The 21,926-nt window shown below is 35.6% G+C and overlaps 1 protein-coding gene across 2 annotated transcripts in view; it reads right to left on the bottom strand.

The window, feature by feature from the left end:
* Positions 1-21,926, bottom strand: part of U2SURP (U2 snRNP associated SURP domain containing) — a 47,039-nt gene that overhangs the window by 17,637 nt on the left and 7,476 nt on the right. Inside the window, exons 2-20 of one of the 2 annotated variants that reach the window (XM_075418013.1) lie at positions 21,753-21,800; positions 18,267-18,365; positions 17,104-17,218; positions 16,579-16,712; positions 15,411-15,452; positions 14,624-14,691; positions 12,431-12,525; positions 12,316-12,351; positions 12,133-12,215; positions 11,481-11,646; positions 10,149-10,360; positions 9,163-9,206; positions 5,887-5,991; positions 4,647-4,713; positions 4,396-4,559; positions 3,124-3,286; positions 2,550-2,629; positions 1,421-1,508; positions 96-218 (exon numbers count right to left, since the gene is read on the bottom strand). In XM_075418013.1, coding sequence (XP_075274128.1) covers positions 96-218; positions 1,421-1,508; positions 2,550-2,629; positions 3,124-3,286; positions 4,396-4,559; positions 4,647-4,713; positions 5,887-5,991; positions 9,163-9,206; positions 10,149-10,360; positions 11,481-11,646; positions 12,133-12,215; positions 12,316-12,351; positions 12,431-12,525; positions 14,624-14,691; positions 15,411-15,452; positions 16,579-16,712; positions 17,104-17,218; positions 18,267-18,365; positions 21,753-21,800 — 1,932 coding nt within the window. Of the gene's footprint in view, positions 1-95; positions 219-1,420; positions 1,509-2,549; positions 2,630-3,123; positions 3,287-4,395; positions 4,560-4,646; positions 4,714-5,886; positions 5,992-9,162; positions 9,207-10,148; positions 10,361-11,480; positions 11,647-12,132; positions 12,216-12,315; positions 12,352-12,430; positions 12,526-14,623; positions 14,692-15,410; positions 15,453-16,578; positions 16,713-17,103; positions 17,219-18,266; positions 18,366-21,752; positions 21,801-21,926 lie in introns of those variants that run through there. The other variant, XM_075418014.1, reaches the window with a different exon arrangement.

The following is a 21,926-nucleotide window of genomic DNA, read 5'->3' as shown; positions in this document are numbered from 1 at the left end:
CCTAACAGGGATATCAAAATGATCCTTGTCAGTCCTATTTTATATCTACACGTTTTTCCTCACCATCTGCTAGCATCACTACCCAGGTCACTCACCTCTGTTTCTTTATCTTCCATTATATTTACAAGCCCCAAGAAAATATTCTGTAGTTTGATCAGAAATGGTTCTGGATAGATCGCCCAGTCTTCCCATGCTCGGAAGCACGTCATTACCCGTTGCTAGAAGCAATAGGAAAAAAATGTTAATAAATTTGTATTAAGAAATTTTAAGCGATCGGAAATACACCACAGAGAACTACTACTGTAGACAGCTACTCCTAAATAGTTCCATACTGGAGTATATTACAATGATACCATGTTCGGCAAGACTTGTAATTTTACAAAAATATTCATATAGGAACTATGTTTTGAAAAATCTCACTTCAGTCTCACTTTTTCTTTAAATTCCTGTTACATTATCAATTTCAGCTGTTCACAGTTCCTATCCCGGTAGTAAATTTCTTTCTGCCTAGATGTTCATAAATGCTACAGAAAATAGATTTCTCTCTGTAGAATAAAGTAACTAAAACTAATAGTGGCTTATTCATATCATTGAACTAAAATATGTTCCTATTTTTTTTTTGTAGAATTATATTTGAAATTACAGGCTTCATCTCAAGCTTGACATATTAAATATAGCTGGAGATGTAGATATAAAAAAATTCTACTGCCTGTCCTTACCACAGAATCTAACACAAAGTTTTAGAATAGCGGAAAACTAAAACTGATTCTCCATCTAGAGCAACTGGGAGAAGAGAAGGTAGGACAACCAGGACAAAGACCTTAGTACAGAAAAACTAACTACACTGTAAGCTTTGTATTTAAAGCTTCTGATTAAAAAAAAAAAAAAAAAAAACTGTAGAGGCATCTTTAAAACAGGGAGGAGTAAAAGCTAGGCTGAACATGAGAATGGTGAGAAGCAGAGCACTTGATCTCAAAAATCCACACTACCCATGGGTCAGACTGCTTATCAGACCTCAAAAAATAAAGCCTATCACAAAAATGTTAAAAGGTAACTTTATGCTGTTATGTCCAGCAGTTTCTTTCCACACTGAACAGCCCAAATTTATTTTTGAAATTCAAATATAGGTGGTCCAAAAATAATCAGAAAGCTAGGAGGCCTTGTTTGCAATTCAAATACTAAATAGAAATCCTCTCAACTCCACAAGTATATATTTACCAGTAAACTTTAGCTGTTAGACGCTAATTTTCTTCCTTAATTTTAAGGCTACCTTTGCAAGAGAGAAAATTTATTTTAAAAGAAAAAAAAGCTAAATTAGGAAGCTTGATGTGTAAGCCACCTATCATACTATGCAATCTCTTGGGCAGAAACATCTATTTATTTGACTTCTATGTCACGTAAGTAACAATGAAATACATACCTTGAAATTTTCAGACTGTAAATGGCCTTGTATTGTACGGTAAGTAGCATTGAGATCAGAGAATATCTGACATAATTTTGTTTCAAAACTAGAATTAAACATATACATTTCTTTAGTTAAACTTTGTAATGTATGTTTTGCAGACATACATAATTAACGAAAATACCTGGGACACAGGACTCAAAAGCACAAGATTCTGATCCCTATAGTAGCCAGGAACTGAACTACAAAGCCAGTATGATTACTACATAGTAAATCAACTTGGACAACAGAACTGTGAAGGGAGATCTTCACATCTGCTGCAGTCTCTTTATACAGCCTGGAAAGACTGGAGGAGGATAAAAGGAGTTTTAAACCTTACATACGATGAAAGAACTGTCTCAAAATTCAATTTGTATTTTTAAAAAATTCTTAGCTATGTTTCTACTCTAATTGACTCAATGAGGCCCCCAATGAAAGCACAGTGAGTAACAGTTGCCTAGCTTCCCTTGAGCTTCTCTCAATGTGCAAAAAATAAACTGGCACAGCAAAGAGACACTGCAACAAGAAACACCATTTGCAATTGCGAGAGTTTTGTAACATGCTGAATATTCCCCATCATGCTATCGTAACATTAAAGACTCCAGGAAGCAGACACAATCAAATATCTAAATAGAGAAATTTTCTCCGCCTTGGACATTTTTCCAGAATTTTGCTCAGCACCTTAGAAACAAAGTACATAACCCCCTTCTAAGTTCTACAAACTTCACGGAGAATTAAAAAACACCTTTTAATCAAAAAAAATCTATTTCAAAAATTGATATTTTGCATGGATTATTTGCTATACCGTATCTTGAACATTATCTACAGACTTTCTTTCTGTAAAGAGGCACAAGTTATTCTCACCTCTATGAGGTTCCATGCAAGCGATACTTTGCATGGGATATATACAGTTTTTTGCATTACAAAACAATCCATTGCACTAACATGCCACATCTTACAGATCTTCATGCAAAGAGATATAAATAGCATCAGCGTCGTAACAGTATCCTCAAAGTGTGCATTTCCCTACAATCACATTTATCCAGACATGCACAAAACTGAATATAGGATTTTTTTTTAAATTAATCACATAAAATATTTTACTTACAATTTTCTATAGTAGGAAGCATTGGCAACTTTAGCTGAAGAGTTGTATAACACATCCGATACCAGATACAATCTTGCAATCTACAATAAAGAACGTTCAAATTCAGGTAATTCTAGAGTTTAAATTATCCTGAAAACCTATGCATTTTTCCAGAAAGGATACAAGATAGTTTATACTATCTGGAAGTATCAAATTAGAACTAAGTGTAACGCAGCCATATTGTTAATAAACATGCTAAAAGGCAACCAGCCCCCTGTTACGCTACAAGGTACTAGCCACTGTAACATGGTATTACATAGCATTACAGAGGACAGGTCATGGCATTCCAATTTTTATTTTCTTCTTTGCATTTTGCTGTTTTCAACTTCACAGTAAGGCAGAACATTATTTACAAGCACGTTCAGAAAGAGTAAAAATATGTAACAAAATCCCACAGGGAAAAAAGCATACTTAAATTCAAGCCCACATTTTAACACAAAACCTCAACGCTCTCTGAAACTCACTGAAATAATGCTTGTAAACTATCTGCACGTGCTGTTAAGTGACCTCTACAGATTATAGAAAATCTCCACACCTTCTTCGGAAGAGGAGTCTTCAGAATGGACAATGATTCTGTAATGCAGTCTACAATTTCTTCAGCAGCTTCCGCATTATTTAGACAGAAAACCATTGCATCACCAATATCATTCTTCCGAGGTGTTAATCCACGCAGAATTTCCTCTAATTTGTCCCTCTGTCTGAAATATCAGGAATTTTAATACTTTCAATATAAAATTAGCAGTACTTTGGGGAATTTCTATTCAATGATGTTTTTGATTTTTCAATCTTTAGGACAAAAGCAATTTTAAATATTTTTATATTCTATTGCCTGGGTTTTTTTGTGACTCATAAGCATATGCATCCACATTACCTAAATAAACAAAGTGCAAAAAAACTCCCACTTAAGTCTTGACTACATACAGAAATCAAGGAAAAATAACCGAGAAATACCTAATGCAGCCGATCAGTATCTCTAATAAAGTAATTATCTTTTCGGATTTAGTTTAAGCCTAAATCAAAATGGATAAATCTAAAGCATGCAAGTAATTTCTGCTGTGGAATGAGAAACATTAGATTCAGAAAGCTAGTAAGAAGCAATTATTTCAGGTTTTTCCCTGACGTCCATATATATAGAACACTCTCAAAATAATATCTTTTTGAGCTTTTCATAAAGAACATACATGAAATAAATTCTGTATTAAAATCTCCAGGACCATAACTGGCATCATAACTATGACAGAAAAAATAAAACAAGAAGAAATTCCACATACTAAGAAAACGGTTGGAACAATGTATTTCCACTACCATAGTCACCCCCACCACACTTAAAATTCACAGCAAAGAACTGAGATGATCTGTCTCTTCCTGCTTATTAACAATTGCTCCCAATTTTAATTTCTGGTGAACAGCATCAATAAGTTAAAGATTAGAATAACTGTTTAGTTCACGAGATCATAACAATGTTGAGCAAGGTGCTATATACCCCTACCAACAGACAGGAACAGAAAATGCAGGAAAGCTCTCATCTTCCCAATCCCCTTCAACTAAAGGGTTAATAACAATCGACTGAAAGGACTCGCTGTTCAATGCTGATAAATCTAACCAAATCCAGAACATCTTTAGCAACAACTACCATCAAAAAAACAGACAAATGAAAAGCACCAAGGTTAAGAGAGTTTCTAAGGAATACTATGACAAGCACAGTAACATTCTAGGGATGATGTCTTCTAACTGCAACAACACAACAGGAAAAAACCCAAGCAGATTATCAGTTAAAACAACACTACAAATTGATGGAAGTTCATACTCTTCCTTAAGTGCACCCTTCTTGTTGGGTTCCTCCACAAATGCTTCTGTTTCTTGCTCTTCTGACATGCCATGCAAGTATGGATTCAATGGTGGTGGCCTCCAAAATGATCCATTTTTGAACATACGGAAATCTTCTGTCCTCCACTTGGTTGGAGCATCTCCCTACAAAAAAAGAGAAGTATTTTTAGTTTGGTGTTCCTTTATTTCATTATGCTTGAACTTATCAATTGTCACTAAAATTCTACTTGCCTGAAGAATTGAATAAAGCTTCCATCTATAATATACATGGGCTGGAGTCTGGTTTTCAAATAAAAACCTAAACCAAAGAGCAAAGAAAAGACAGAGAACATATCACAAATTATTTAACTGAAGCAAATTCAAAGGAAGTAATAAATAAAAACTAACTAAACCCTGTTCAGAGTCCCACCTCAGCTACCGAGTGAACTCAAGGTAGCTAAAATTGAGTACAGCTGCAGCACAGCTGTGCAGGACAAATGCAAGTGCTCCACACACAAACACAGGGAAGAATTCCACAAACGCACAGCATTTCTCAGAAGACAGAGGCAGAATACACAGGGTGAGAAAGAACGACTGAGCAGCCCCACAGCAAAGTAGAAGAATCATCAGTGCAAAGAGTCACTACAGGAGCAAACGTAATCTCAGCATAAGTGGTGCAGGAACTCTTAGCTGTACAGTTGGGTTGGGTTGCTCAGAATTGAATACTACATGATTTTAAGTCTTCCACCAGTAAACTGTCCATCACAACACTCTGACAGGATCGGGGGGAGAGGGAAAGCACCTCATTTTTAATGGCCAGGATATTTTTGCATATTTTCTCAATTTGTATATAAAAATGAAGCACTTTAACCTTACTGCAAATAAAACATTTTTAAAAGGTCACTGATTATTTCCCTGAAAAAGTTTTCCAGAAAATGTATTTCACAAGAAATTTGGAAATTGATCCTTTTTTGTTCCTTTAATGACAAGAGCTGGAAATTCTGACAACTTCATTATGTCAGCTGAAGTTTATTCCACTAATATCAAAGAAAAATGACTCCCAGCTCTTGCTAAAGGTTAGAACTTCGGCTCCAGGAAGACCGGACTTTACATTGAGTTAGTCTGTCTGTTTTGGGGGAGATTATTTTCTTTTTTTAAAAACAATGCTACTGCTTCCACTGATGACTTTGAATCCCTCAGAAAAGTAGACGTTAAACGTAATATTATTTTAAATATATTTTCATATATGTACAAACGTATTTTATAGCGTGTATACAGTATTTATTTATATGTACACATTACTAGCAACTGGAATAAAAGTGCAGTCTTCATAAAAAGATAGCATAAGCATTTGTACAATTTGTAAAATTTAAATCTGCACATAAAGATAGACATAGTAAAAACAACTCTTCTTAGTATTTCAGAAATGCAAAATATTAGCAACAGTGAAAATAGTTAGTGCTAATTGAAATCCAAGCAAAGTAGTAAGCACCTGAACATTGGATTGTTGATTTCTCGGTTCATGATCATGGCTTCAAACATAGGCCCTTCCCGTACCACAAACTCTATCATTCGATGTATCAAAGCGAGCAAATTCCTACAACAACAACACAGTTAAAGAAAAATTGATTCAGACCTAACACTATATAAAACTACACTCCACCTAAGATACTACAACTGTGCAGGAGATTATTTTGCTGTATTGTTAAGAAAACTGTGTAAGAGATAAGGTAATGTGGAACATGTTACAGCCTTGCATCATAGACACGGGCATTCTAAATAAAAACATCCCTAGGAGTGGTGGAGTAAGAATTTAAGAGGAGGCCTCATTCCTGATTTTCCACAGCTTAGCCTACAACCATCTCTTGCTTAGGAGAAGCTTAGTAGTCTTTAAGCATAAAAATAGGCAACTGAACACCGAAGTACAATTAACTATCAAAAACTAAGTCCTCACCTAAATTGTCTAGAACTAAGACCGAAGTGTTAGCTAAAGTTCTACAGAGGAACAAGTGGCTGCATATTATGCTCAAAATCAAACACACATACTTTTGAATATTCAATAGAAACTGCATTCAGCTTTCAAACTATTCAAGTATGAAAGAAACAGCAAATAGCCCTCTTGATGCCAAACAAGGCAACAGTTTTATTATATTTAGATAACCTCCTGACTCAACTATTAGCATAGAACAAAACTGTCCATCATTTCATCTCATACCATCCAGAGTTTCCTCCCTCATACACTCAAATGAACTAAATCACAATTTAAAAAAAAAAAAAAAAAAATCTGTATTCCTTTCATTCAGCACTACATCCTGAGACAGGCAAGAAGCAGATGCGAAATGCACATTTTTCAAGCCACATCTTAAAATGCAGAGCCACTTATACGCACGCTAACAGGAGACAGTCATATAAGTTTTATAAAGAATAGTGATCTTCAGTCTCCAACCTTTTGGGGTTTTTTGGAAACGGGATCCTGAATTTTCAAATGTAGATTATCTACATATATCAAAAGCTTCACAGCATGTGTCCTTTGAATGTGATGCAAACAAAAAAAAAATACAGATTTTTACAGTTTAAAACTTAATTTCTTAGATGTAACAAATGGATATTGGTTCTTCACGTGCATCTCATGAGATTTCCTTTTAGCAGCTTTTTAAATTATTAAAATTCAAAAATTGTTACATTGAAAAGTTGCAGATTTTTCTATTACTTCTTAGTAACGAGGTTATTATTTTGTACAAGTATTCAATGTTCTGCCACAGATATAATGCACTAGATCAAAAAAAGTCAACTTAAAAAAGTAACAAAAACCTGCCCCTGCCATCTGCAAACTTAGCAAATGCTCTGTTTTATATCAACTAGCATTAAACCTACATTTGCCTCAAATATTACACAAAAATCCAAACAGCTACCTACAGCTCAGTTTTCCTGTTTGCTTTTTATAATCCATGAAACATTGTAAAGAGAACATAGTCTCAATAATTCTGTACTGATTTTATTTAAAGCAGTGTTCTGAAAGTCTAACCAGCAAGACTTTTGTTATATGAACTGTATTTGAAAAAAAATCCATGAGAAAAAAATTTACAATTGGCTTTCAAGCCTCTGAGCTATTACACCATTAATTTACTTTAAGACAAGTTCAATGTGATCATTTCTGGCTTCCTGCAGAACCATGGCACTGCTTTTCACCTAATTTTTCTTCCATCGAGTACAATAAAGTTGCGTAAGAGCAGCTTATGCTTGAAGAACAACATCTGCTTTGGAAAGAGCTCAGATGTGTGAAAAAAGGTTCAGGACATCCCATATCTGCAAGAGCATGTTACACGCCTTTCGGTAAACATAACACTTGACTACGTGAAAGTGAATTTCTCAGAAAAAAACTTGAGGTCTTCTACTAGCCACTGAAGTCAGTCGAAATTTTTGCACAATGCGATGCACTGTGTAGTAGTCTTAGCAGTTGTCATTAGCATCTTTGAAAGTCACCAGGAAAAAAAAAATTAAGGGTTTTCACATACAGTTCAATTAATATGAGCTTTTCTTGTCACGTGAGCTTTCAAAATGCTGCAGTAAATAAAATGGAAACATACTTTTCTCTGAAAGCTAATTACTCTGTAAGCACTGTACATTTTTACAACTATTTGTCCTACTACTCAGAATCAACTCCTGTGGGTCACCCTAATTATTCATGTCTCTACCCAACAAAAATTGTACTGTCCTAAAATCTCATAAAAAATAGCAGTGCATTTGAGCATCTATTGAGAAATATGTTCATATACTATTATAATGCTTCACAAATCTTTCTTCCCCCCACACGCAAAAAAAAAAAGGGACTTTGTGACAATTAAAACAGTGTAGTAAAAAAAGATGATAGCTTTAAGTGCATTATTTTAAAATGTCATTTAGCTTAAGTTGGCCAACAAAAAAATTTTTTTCAGTTATAATAAAACCACATTTATTGGAGCCGATCGTACCAATGTCTGGTCAAAAACTGTATACTTTCCCAATCCATCCCATGATGTTTTCCTGGTCCCCCGCTGCCGCAGACAGTTCAGCTGGTGTTGCTCACCAAGGCCAATGTCAAAGAGAATTTGGTAATCTTTTGTGCTTATTTACTTTTAAAACAGTGTTGTGTTCCTATGTTTGGGAAAAGGTTTTAGCTTAACTGAGCAAGAGTATACCTAGACTAGCGTGAAGGTAAGAGCACTGACTGGGACCAGAAATACTCTTGCAATACAGAACTACCTCTTTCAGAAACTAAATTTATTAACCATTGGGCATTAAACAAAACAAACAAACAAACAAAACCAGAAATCAAACCTGATTTTTAAGTGAATTGGTTATAAATTGTACAAGTAAAAAAGAAGAAAAAAAAAAAGGAAAGTAAAAAAACCCCACACAGTACCACACTGGAGACAGCTGCATCCTAGCTATGAAGTACTCGGAGGTTCACGTCAGGACCTCTACAGCGTCTCTCGGATAAGCTGTTATTTCATCCTAGTGTTCACTAGTTAGCTTCACTACTCTGCAACTATTTCTAGTGCTCAAATTCAATGCCAAAGATAATTACTTAAATCCATCCTCACTAAAAAAAAGAGTCATTAAGATATGAGTAATAACACTGTAAACGACACACATTTCTCCCAAGTGTCATGAAGAACCATTGCTCAGTCAAGCCATTACCTTTTCCTCAACATCACCATTTTTCTTTAAAAATCCGAAGGGGAAATTTTCTATATTTAGATCAGTAATAATAAAGAAAAATATGTACCTTTCTGTTGGGATAACCACTTTGACTATGGCTTGCGACAGAGTCTGTATATGAAGTCACATCAGATAATAAACATAGAATATGTGAGTATTGTTAACAAGTAACAAGCAAAAATATACATATGCAATGAAAATACTACACATCTATCACAAATTTTGCAGGCAATCACTGCTGTGAAGTTATAACTAAGCAATTACACAAAATGCAAATGATTGTGTCAGTGAACTGTAAAGGTTCACTAATTGCAAAGTATCAGAACATTCCTGTCAGAATGTACATTGATGCACTGAATAGGTACTACGCTGAATATAATTAAGAAAGGAGTTCTTAAATTTATGAAAAGATTCTAAACTATTTGACTTGGATCATGCTGGTATTACTTTATTCCCAAGTCTCACAAATAACAGCCCTAACATTTAAGTGTCATTCAAAGAATCAACAAATTCTTACAAGTGTAAATCAAGTTGGTTTGTGATTACAAGATACTTACCCTTTTTAATCAGCTAATAGTCCAGAAAAAAAGTTTGAAAACTGACTCCATAAGTAGCATAAAATACTTACTCAATGTCCAGATTAATTACCTTCTACACAAAATACATCAACTCCTCTAGTGTAAAAATACTGCTACCCAAATTAAAACGTAGTATTTTCTCTAAAGAAAACAATTTAGATACTGCAATTTGGCAGCCAACAAAAGGGGGGACGTAGGAGAAAAAAATCCAGGGAGCCTGGAGGGGGAAAATGATAGCCAGATTTAAAGCAGAACTAAAATAAATCAAGACCAAATATACTGTAGCCTAACACGGACATGAAACAGAGCCTCAGGAATTAAGCAGGTTCCCTCAGGCTACAGCAGGGAGCCAGCGAGGTTGTACACTAAGGGCCGCCAAAGTCAGCCTGAACAATGCAAATCTACGAAGCCACTGAAATACTGTCACAGATGCAGTATTTAACAATGAGATATGGCCCAGGGTACTGTAAGTTACCTTCTCAAAATCTTCCTTGTTTTTTGGTGGCGGTAACATTGGAGCATTAGGATTCTTCAATCTCTCCCTGGGCTGGGCATTAAAAGGCAGTCCTGACGGAGGAGGCGGGAGTGTATGCTCCATCATAGAAGGTGGAATGTATATTGGATGTGGTGGTATAGGTACAGCTTTGCCCCAGCCTAGCTTCATTTCAAACGACATAATCATCTTGCCTGAAAAAGAAAAAAACAAAAACAAAAAAAAAATCTGTTATAAATTGGTTCTGCGTCGCTCAAGATTTCTCCATGCAAGTGCAGCATTGAGGCTTGTCTGCCATGGTTAACTTCTTGCTTACATTGTTAATTAGTGTATCACATCTACCAGACTACATCATGCACAAACGAAAGCCTAGTACATCAAATATTTTATTAATCTTCCCCCAATGTACATTTTCAGGAGACTACAGTACACAATTTTTGAATTGCTGGGGAGAACCAAAATTTTGAACTTTTGATATTCAGCATATCAGAATGAACAGAGTAATGTTTAAATTACATTATTTCTGCACTTCAATTCTTCAAAATGTTTTGTTCGTAATAACAAATTTCAAATATATAATTCAAAAACAAATGTAATAACCAATTGGACCTCCTAGATACTGTAAGCCTACTTACTAATTGTTCTAGTAAAGGACCATTTTGAGTAAACTATGAAAGAGCAACCTTTCATTTTCTATTCTTTTTGTCAAGGATGCTGATTTTTGATTTTCAGGCTCTTCCTGAACTGTGAGGACATACCTGTCTTCACCATATAAAATATTTTTTCCTTTTTTTTAAAAAAAAGATAGACATGATAGTCCATACGCAAAATTATGTCTGGTGTAATACAGTTACCTCTTCAGTGTTAGCAATTTAGCCATTATTCAAAAGAAGGAAACATATTTATAACCAATTACTGATTACATCCTGTGCACTAGTTAAAATTCATTCACCAAAAAAATTATTGTTGCTAAACAACTACAAGTAATAGATTTCTTCTCAAAATAGTCTGTTACAGGGGAGAGATTATCAGATGTTACCTCCCACTCACACCTTCAAAACAGCCAGAAATTGTACATCTTCACCCAGAGCAAAAGCCCCCAGTACTCCCAGCCCTTGTGTATGCCACAGTTTGATAACATTCAGCTGCCAGTAAAACAGCCAGCGTAAACTAAAATAACTGCCAGTGTGGTACCTACTGGAGTGACAGCGCATCTATCAGTGGTCTGATAAAACCACTTCAAGATATGCTTACAGTTAGTCCTCAACATTCCCACACAGATAATCACAATTCCAAACTGAGAAACCTGTTTACCATTTAAATTCTTTAATGCTCTTTCAGCATCTCTCCTGTTCATAAAGGCAACAAAGCCACAATTTCTTTCTCTTGCTCTTTCTTCATCAGTTCTTGGCCACATAATTTTAACACTTGCTAACGGTCCAAAGCGTCCAAACTCTTGACATAACATCTCTTCATTCATCTACATGAAAAAAAGGTAAAAGTTAGCATTTTGCTACTGTATTTCTAAGATACTCGCTCATATTACTGTCCAAATGTCGAGATTTTGATTGTCTGAATTTCTCGAAAAACAACACCTCATTGATACCTCCCCAATGCGATCTACTGCAAAAATAATAATGTTTAAAGTCTGCATTTTAAACTGAGCACACTCAAATTTCTGAGTTATGATCCACCTTGCACAGAGATATCCATGGAAAAATAATTTTAACCGAGCATTTTTGCATCTAGTAACTAATAGTCTAAAGCCTTAATTTTTGCACGATCCTGTACATGGCATTTAATCGAATGAATACTGCCCCTACAGTCACCAACTGTACCTAGTAAATGCTTTTAAACATACGTGTGTGTTTTAAAATAAAAAGGGTGGGAAATAGCCACTGAAAAAAAAATTCAGCTGGACCCAAACATGCCAACACAGCACTTCACTTCTTGGCTCCCAACTTACCTGAGGATTAATGTTTCCAAGATACAAATTGGTTGTGCTTGGATCTCCAACATCGTGTGACCCTGGTGCATAATCATCCAGTACTACAATGATGGAGGAAAAAATAGAAAAAAAAAAAGTCATAATCCTTGCTACACACTTAAATGACAACATTATATTGAGTGAGAAAAGAATCTATATTACCACCAGACGATCTGTTTCTTCGTGAAGGAGCATCCACTGAATAAACAGAAGGAAAATGTAACTTAGTCTACAAATTTTGTGGCCCAAACAATCATAAAAAATAACATCTACTTACTTGAACGACGCTGGCCATCTGAATCTGACTGGGGTGGTTCAAAACGACTCAATCTACCTTTTGTTTTGTGTCTTTCATCACGCTCCTCTTGTATTCTACAAAAAAAGTTTAAGTAGCAACTTCATGGCATTTTGAGGGTTTTATTCCAAAACTTTGTTAGCTTTAGAAATATGAGAATTTTTAATATTAAAGAATGGGCTTGTTAAAAATTTCAAGTTGCCAGTATGTTTCAATTTTTGTTTAATCAACTGGAATATATCTACCAGAATTATTCCAGCTGCATGCTTCCTCATTCATACTGTCAGGCTGTTTTAATCTCAAACAGAATTGACTTGGTTTGAGAAGCAGTTTACAAGACCAGAAATAAGAATTGTGCTCTGAAAAAGTGACCCAAATTCCACATCCAACTGCCAGAGATCCACTGACTGTTCAGATGACTTTTCAAGATGCACACAACTCCTTAGCGTCTACTTCTCCTCCTACTTTTTCTAAGCCTCATTCATGTAGATTGTCACCTTGCAGGGTGACCATTTCCAGAACATACTGGACATGGTCTCAATTTATACCTCTGAGGACAGTACTCATACAGGTAACTACCTGGTTCTTTGTAGTTTGGCTTTAAATCTTGGCACGAAGATGTTGTGTCCCAGAAACACAAGGCTGTCAATTCAATTCATTTACATCAACTAATGAGCAGACACCAGTGAAGTTCAGACACTACTCACAAGAGCCACTTATGGATTTATGATACAGTATCTATTGCTTTCTAATGCATACAGATTATTTTGTTTTCCATCTCTAACATCAGAGCAAATATATGGAACTCACAGTTACACTCACTATGTGTCCTGCTCTTTCTGTTGTATTACACATTCAGAAGTGAAAGTATTTGCTCTTTGGAGCATTATTCAGCTTGTTTCTAAAATTACGCAAGCTGAAGTACATCTCTAAACTTTAATCACAAGTCTTATTTCTGCATTAATACAAAAGCTCAACCTCACACTACAATTCCTCCAGACATAGGTTTAAAGACACTGACGGAACTTCTTATTTTTCCTGAGCCTGATACACATTCAATCTGCTACACCCCCATAAAGAGAAAAGTCAACACCAAAAACCTGAACATCCTCATCCATTACAGTACCTCCTTGTCTTGCTGTATCTTCACTAACTTTAACAATGCATGAGACCATGTTAACAAGCGTTCTCACCCACAGGTTCATACTTGCTAATTTACAATGGAATGCCATAGAATCACAGAATCACAGAATAGCAGGGGTTGGAAGGGACCTCTGTGGGTCATCTAGTCCAACCCTCCTGCCGAAGCAGGGTCACCTACAGCAAGCTGCACAGGACCTTGTCCAGGCGGGTCTTGAATATCTCCAGAGAAGGAGACTCCACAACCTCCCCGGGCAGCCTGTTCCAGTGCTCCGTCACCCTCAGAGGGACCTCAGATGCCATCCCAAGTTCTACTTGTAAGTAACATACTGACCGCAGCTGTCACAGAAACACACCAAGGTTTCCATTTTTTATCCTGGTAGATAGCTGGTTGATTCAGTCATCTGAGCTCTTATTCACACCTAACTGATCCAAAAATCATCTCAGGCAGCTTTGGAAACATAGCCAATCATTCACTTACTGGTTTCTCTGAAATACTTTATGCATTTATATTTAATTTTTTTTGGTTAATTGCTCTGGAAATTCTTCTGCTTAGGAAGGCAGTACCAAACTGTTTCAAAGGTCACAATCAAACAGCTGTAACACATGGAAAAAAATCCATTCATTTCAACAGACAAAGATTTAAGCCAGCATACCAGTCTTTTTTGATCATTTTTCACTTTTTGATTATTTTATAGCCTCTGGTCAATGCCAGATTTCAAAACAGAAGCCCTTTTCAGCAATAGTGGTAAACACTGCCTACCACCAGTCAGAATAAGAAAGGGCACACGTATGAAGGAACACCAGAGAACTAAATAGATGGCAACTGATTGTCCAGGCAAATCACAGACCTATACAGAGCATTTACCAGCATGGGTTTGTACTCTGTTTCATTATCATTGCCACTGTTAACTAAGTCTGCACACCACAAGCATTTGAGGGAAAAACCAAACAAAAACCTACTTTGGGTAACAGCTTAGCAAGAATGATCCTAAATACTGCCTGTAAAGGTAAAAACTTTAAATACAAACTTACTGCTTCAATTCTTCCTTAAAAAGTTCCAAATTACTCTTTTTCTTTTCCTTCTCTCCTTTCTTCACAGTCTAAAATTAAAGATATATCAGCCAAAATTTCAGCATATAAAACAAAAATAAAAATTATATGTACATAACAAAACTTTAGATAATTTCCATGCATATTTTATCCACAGCTTTCAAATCAAGTAAACTATGGGGGGGGGGAGCAGACAGACTTGAAAACATTAAGACTGAGTGCTATCAAACACAAAGCTAGAAAATATAAGATTAAGCCTAGCTTAAAATAAACTTTGTTACTTCTCATTAAAACAATGCAGCATAAAATTTAAAATATCTGATTTATTTTGTCAGTTTGCTCCACTTCAAAACTTAGAAGCTGACTATACCTCTAGCAAAGTCATGCGCTAATTAAATGGATATATGTGTAAACACATATGTAAATTATTTTACATATATATATTCAGTTATTTTATCCACAGACAAACATTCTATGTGGAAAGAATTTCCTTATCTTGCTTCCTTTCATATATAAATACAGGTCAGAAGAAACAGTTACTCTAAACATTTCAAGATCCTCAGAAAAAACTCTCTTGAATGACAAAGAATATGGATATTGTAATACTTTTTTACTGTAACATATGCATCTTAACTAACTCGTGAATTATCTTCAACAACATTGCTTTTATATAACTAAATTTAAATGAAAACGTTTCCAATAGGCAGACATACAAAATATTTATTGTGTTACACACTACAGCTTTGGAAAAACTGGACTTCCTACTCACCCCAGGCAAAGTTGTTTGTTTGTTTTTGTTTTTGGGGAGGGTCTGCCAAATAAATAAAATCATTTTTACCTCATTATCTTCAATCACCATTGGACAGGGCAAGTGAGTAAACTCATTGCATTACTTGATAAGTATTTACGACAAATTTGAAAAGCAGTAATATTCTTACAGTACAAATACTTGCATTTGACAGAACGGAGCTCAGTATAATAAAAAAATGATATAACTCATTTTGTAACTGTAGAGCTTTACATACAATGAAAATCAAAACTGCCATCCAGTATTACCCCACTAGTCTAAGTCTGAGTTTTGTTTAAAGCTGAAGGGAGGCTAGGATGGGATTACCCACAATTACCACATTACATCGCATCTCCCACCCTAACAGGCAGTACCATATATGTTTCACTTAAGCTTAAAAATTGTAGTAAGCTCTATTAAAAGACTTTTTAAAGACATCCAAGACATTAACTACACATTATATGTATACAGTAGTAACAGTAATCATATGTAATTATTACTTGTCTTGAAGACTGAAGTTGTTCATATTTCCATTACTTTTTATTATGAAATACCAGTTTAAGGAAAAAAAAAAAAATGTATCAAACCATGCAGAAGTCAAAATAAATTAAATCAAATCAGGTGTTCAACTTCAGAAATGGGCAAGTTCTACAACTTCTTTGGTACAACTCAAAAAGCTAAAGAGACTTCTCAAACACCACCAAAAAAAAAAAAAAAATCAAAAAATCTCACCAAGAAAAGCTTGGATCAATGCAAAGGTAATTTTTTTTTTTAAGTTCTAGAAACTAAAAACAGATGGCAGCAAGAACAATTGCTTCTCAAACTTCACAAATTCTTGGGATTGGAGATAATGTTACTTTTCAACAGTCACTAAATCTGTATTCATGAGAAGTCTGTCTCAGTTAGCAGGAACACAGTAAAAACATACAGCAGCCAAATCAAAGTGCAGTACTAGGTATATCATGCCGGATATAGGGCTACTGACTTCTGCATTTCATAATCTTCTTATTTGCTATGAGATTAAGCAAATCAAAATTTCCACCTTCTTTTAGCATGTCATAAATGCAGATAAACTGCTCTGCAAGACCTTTATCTAAGCACTTCTAAACACGTCCTAACTATGGGGTTAATATTCAAATAAGAAACTTACAGGCTTTTTGGTTTCTATCATTAAGAGGGATGGAGGCTTCTCATTAGATGGCTGGCTTGGCTGATTTTTTTGATCTGAAAATCGTGATGAAGGCTTATAGATTTTACCCCGTTTTTCATCTGTTTCATGCTCCTCTGAAAGGTAAATTAAAAACAAATTGTATTAACCAATGCTGCACAATATTGTTCATTAGAAAGAATGCTGTTCTTATAAGTCTTATTCATTCAATATATTATTTCATAAAATTAAAAAAGCGATCATACAAAATTCCCATAACTTCGTATCTTTTAATAAGAAAAAAAGAAATTAGGTATTTTAAAATTAAGCATTTTTTTCTCTGAAGTTTAAAAGACAAATCATGCTACTACCTACTAACAAGTCTAAAGAAACTAGATTTTAGCATCAAGTTTCCTTTGATGTTTTTAACATAACATTAATTTTAAAATGCAATTCAAAGCCAATCTCCGTTTTTGCTCAAAGCCAAATGATCCACCACCACCATCCCTGAAAAAAGACAAGTTATACCTTTAGATGCGTTAACGACTCCTCCTCTTACAAATGTTTTCACTTTATTACCATCACTTCCTTCAAAGGCAGCAAGGAATTCTTCATAAATTTCTGCAGCAGCCTTCTCATCCTCCTACACAGCAAATGTTAATCTATTTACTATCATCACAGAACAACCTTCACCAGACAGCTATTCTTTAATTAGCTATATGAGATTCCTTTTTATTTTCCAGAGTTCATGCTACAAACTGCATCAAATGAGTCTCAATTTTAGACAGAATTCAAATTTCTGAGAAATGTAGGAAGAACACAGCATGAAATATGTAAAGCTAATAAGGCCTGTATGCTCAAATATGATTGTTCATTTGCAAGCTTACATGGCAATTTAACATTCAAAAGGAGCCAAACAAATGATCACACGAAAGACCAGCATTATGAGACTGGAGCTTTGCTGACCCAAGCACCAGAGAACAGTACGTATTCCATCTTACCCATTACAATCAACCCATGTGACAAAGAGATTAATAACAGGATCACCTTTATGCATTTCCTAGAGAAGCTGTTAATTCAGTGACTTAATAAAATTGAGTGAGACACTAGATTTAGTACTACTATGTTTCTTCAGGCTAGTATTTCTAGTAACCTAGTAGGAGATATCCCACTGAAACATAGAAGAACTGTGTGTGTGAAGTTCAAAGCCCAAAATTTTCAAAACTTCCACCTTACCAACTATAAGCTACGTATTTCCTAAAACTTGGACACTCCTGAGTGTCAAAAAAATCAGTATCAAATTTCAATGCTTTTATTAATTCCAAAAGAAGTCATTAGACAAAACTGTATTTTACAGAATAACAAGGATGCATACTGAAACGGTTTCAGAGAGGACAGGTACTCACCACATAGAGAGCAAATGAAGAGCAAAAAATAACCTAAAGTGAGAGCTGTCTTCATCTGAGCAATACAACAATCAATGGATACAATACAATCAGTATTTCAGGAAGCCAGAGAACTTTTTTTCTCACACAGGAGGAGAGAGAAGCAAGCCTTTCTCTCTCTTAATGCCACGGATGCCAAGAACAAATTAGATGTGTAAAATACAATTCAGTTCCATTCTTAGAAAGCTACAATTATCAAAATAAAGAAATTTCATGATACATAAAATGTTCATTGCATACCATTACCTTCTTTTTTAATTCTTCTTGCTCCTTCTTGCTTAGTGTCCGTTTGGCAGCACTCATTTTGCCAATACTGAATGCTTTAAGTTTGCTTTCCATTAGAGGCTGCAAAAGGAGTAAGAAAACAAACATTAAACTGTTTACAAAACAATTAAAATAACGTTAGTCTTTAGCCTGGTCTAGACCAGAACCTTTCTACCTGAAGTGACTTAACCTAAACAAAGAAAAGGCTTCCTGTACTTCTCTCTGAACCTGCCATTATCTAATACAACCAAAAATATTAAATCTATGGGTTTTTTTTTAAAAACAAATCATCCTTGGTTTAAAGAGAAAGCTTTTAATATACCATTCAAACACAACTGAATGTGCAGGGTACTGGCTGCAAGAGCCCGAAGAGCTTATCCCTGTGCAACATACAGTTTCTAAACCTCTGGAAGTACCTGCTTTGCACTATAGTTCCTTTTGGATCACCGCTATTTCCGGGAAGGGGCGGGGCGGGGAAGGGAAGCTCTAAAAGCTTTTCTGACAGTTTTGAGCAGAAGAATGTTTGTTCAAGGTTGAACAGGTGCAACTGAAGAACAAAATGGATGCTAAATTTCAGTCGTACTTCAAGGTTAAATGGAGTATTTTTGCTTGAACAACAAAATGCATTCTTGAGGTTTTCAGCTACTTGTTAAATAACCCAAAAGACCTCACATTTAGATTCTTTCTATTTTAGGTAACTTAAACTCCATTTCTGCCTTCTTGAGACCCTGATGAAGGAAGGAGTCCATGTAACAGCTATTTCTGGAGAGTATGGAATTAGAGTTCTTAAGATTCTGCTTAAGATTCTGTTAAAGACAACGGGATGGAGACCACGTTCAATAGATGTGGGCATTGGAGAGAGGAGAAGAGAGAGGAGAAGAGAGAGGAGAAGAGAGAGGAGAAGAGAGAGGAGAAGAGAGAGGAGAAGAGAGAGGAGAAACTCCTAGCTTAACATAGTAATTCATACAGAATCAGCACAAGAACAAGGGGAAAAAAGCCCCAAAAGAGCAAAACATAAGCTATTAGCCTTTATCTTCAAAATATTCTGGATGCTTTGACACAGCGCAGTAAGGCTTAAAACTACCACTTTTGCAATGACAGTTCTTTAAAAAACAACAATGAAAAAATGAGCTCAATTTAATAAAACATCAAGACAAATATGGTGAATGTAACTGTCGTTATTAAGAAATTTCAGATGCCAACTGCAAAACGAATTTCACAGAAAACCAGGTTGGAAGGGACCTCAAGGATCATCTGGTCCAGCCTTTCTTGGCAAAAGCATGGTCTAGACAAGGTGGCCCAGCACCCTGTCCAGCTGAATCTTAGCAGTGTCCAATGTTGCGGAATCCACCACTTCCCTGGGGAGATTATTCCAATGGCTGTTTGTTCTCATTGTGAGAAATTTTCTTCTTGCATCCAATCGGAATGTCCCCAGGAGTAACCTGTACCATTGCCCCTTGTCTTTTCTGTGTGAGGTCTTGTAAACAGTGAGCCTCCATCTTCTTTGCAGCCATCCTTTAAATACTGGAACATCGTGATAAGGTCTCCCCTAAGCCTTCTTTTCTCAAGGCTGAACAAACCCAGTTCTCTCAGCCTTTTCTCACATGGCAGCCTTCCCAGTCCTTTGATCATCATTTCCTTTAGGAACAAATTTCTTTGTAAAGGGTTTTATTTCTAGTATCAGCTCCCTATTCAGAATTTTTTTAAATACGAAAAAGCACTGTGAAAAACACCTGTTTCAAATACCTTCAGTTTATAATTCTTGTTTACTGTCACAAACATTTCTTAGATCTGGGCCAAGGGTATGACCAAAATAGCTCGTGTTTTTTTGAATAGTGTTCCCTACTTCATCATTAAAAGGAAAATTATCAGTTACAAATTAATGCAGCATTGTCTGTGGAGTCATCCGGTTTATGACACTATGTTTGTCAACATGAGCTGCTATGAGAGGTTTATCAGGAGTTCTCCATGCATCTGTGTGTTTTTCAAGTTAATAAAATCCAGTTTTCCTGTTGCCTGAAAGACAGCTTACATTTCAATATGACAATATACAACCTTGGCAAAACGTGGGCATATCGCTAAGGTGCACTAATGCAGACGAAACAAATACCACACTCCTACCCAAGGCTTATCCTGTCATCAGGAAGTAATCTCTCACAGTAACGTTACAGGATACCTGCAGATCAGCCACATCAATATATGTTCTAGTGACATAAGGCAAGCAGCTGTAAGATAATACGAGTTCTGGCACTAAGATCTCCTGAGTTTAGTAAGGGTCTCAGGAAAAAAATAAAACAAAAAAACCTACCCCTTCAAAGTGGCTGGAACAATACAAAGTTAATAGGATTGAACTAATTTATGCCTGCTAGTTACATTCCAGTAAGCAATTATAACATTATTATTAACCACAAGCAGCTTCACAGAACTCCTAACAGAGCTATACAAAATATGAAGGTCTTCCGCCTTGAAAAAACAGAATACAGTGAAAAGAGTAAAGCACATGAGGGAAGCCAAGAGAAAGCTTCTAGATGAGTAATCAAATCAGTGTATGAAAACAAACTCCCATTAAATCTAACGCTGCATTGACTGTAAGAATGCAGAAAGTACTGAAGTCCCAGTTCCACGGACAACACAAAAGATTCAAAAGAGATCTAAGAGTAATTTCACAAATTGTAGCAAGTAAAGAAATCAATAAAAGAATCTACTTCTTTATGAAAAGTTTCTGCTATTACAACTTGCATAATGTTATCTTACAAGCAATTTAGCAGCTGGTAATTGACTTTTTCATATACAAAAACAAACCGAAATCTTGAAGAAAATCCAAACCACAGAATGAATTGTCTGGTATTAACGCTTTATTTGGCTCTTGCTGCCTGTTTCCATTTTAGCTCAGAAACAGGTAGGCCTTCAAGCAACGTAGCAATCACTTGACCAAGCAAAGGTCTCTTCAGTGGGGGGAGGAAAAAAAAAAAAGACCAGGTAATTATTCTTACCTATTACTTTAAGTATATTGTAATAGAAAGAAAAATAAAGGATGAAATTAGGGCCACTTTTTTTTTTGAGAAGCCAACTGTATACAAAAAGACACTTTAGTACACAGTGACTCTCACAATTAATCACCTCATTTTGAGCTATTCCTCAGTATAACAGATAAGCATATAGAGAGTCCTTACAGCTTCTTCCTGTTCAAGTATCTGCTATGAATGCAACATAGTGCAGCAGAGCTTCCTACACTAGTGGCTGTTTGAAAGTTTCAAGGAATATTTTTAAACATGAAAATCAATGGTTCATTTACAAACACCTACAGATAAGACACTCAATGCACCACAGTCTGCCTGCAGCAAGTAGTTTTCTTTAAAGAACAGGCCTATTTTGAGTTTGTGGGTTTGGTTGGTTTTGCTTTGCTTTGGTTTTATTGTTCAGGGTTGGGGGTTTTTGTTTGTTTGTTTTTAAATATTTTGGACTTACATGCGTATCACCAGATCCAGTGGTGTGTACTGCATCTGGCACTCTGACCTGAAGAGAGAATGAAGAGGAGGAGGTGAGGCACAGAAAAAGAAACAAACAACCTCTGGGTTTTTTATTCAGTTCTTGGAATGTGATTTTCATTTCAACTTCAACTTCCAAATACAGAAAAGAACA

The sequence above is a fragment of the Opisthocomus hoazin genome, chromosome 4 (genome assembly GCF_030867145.1).
Source record: "Opisthocomus hoazin isolate bOpiHoa1 chromosome 4, bOpiHoa1.hap1, whole genome shotgun sequence".
Taxonomy (NCBI): Eukaryota; Metazoa; Chordata; class Aves; order Opisthocomiformes; family Opisthocomidae; genus Opisthocomus; species Opisthocomus hoazin.
This window is presented reverse-complemented; position numbering and strand designations above follow the sequence as displayed.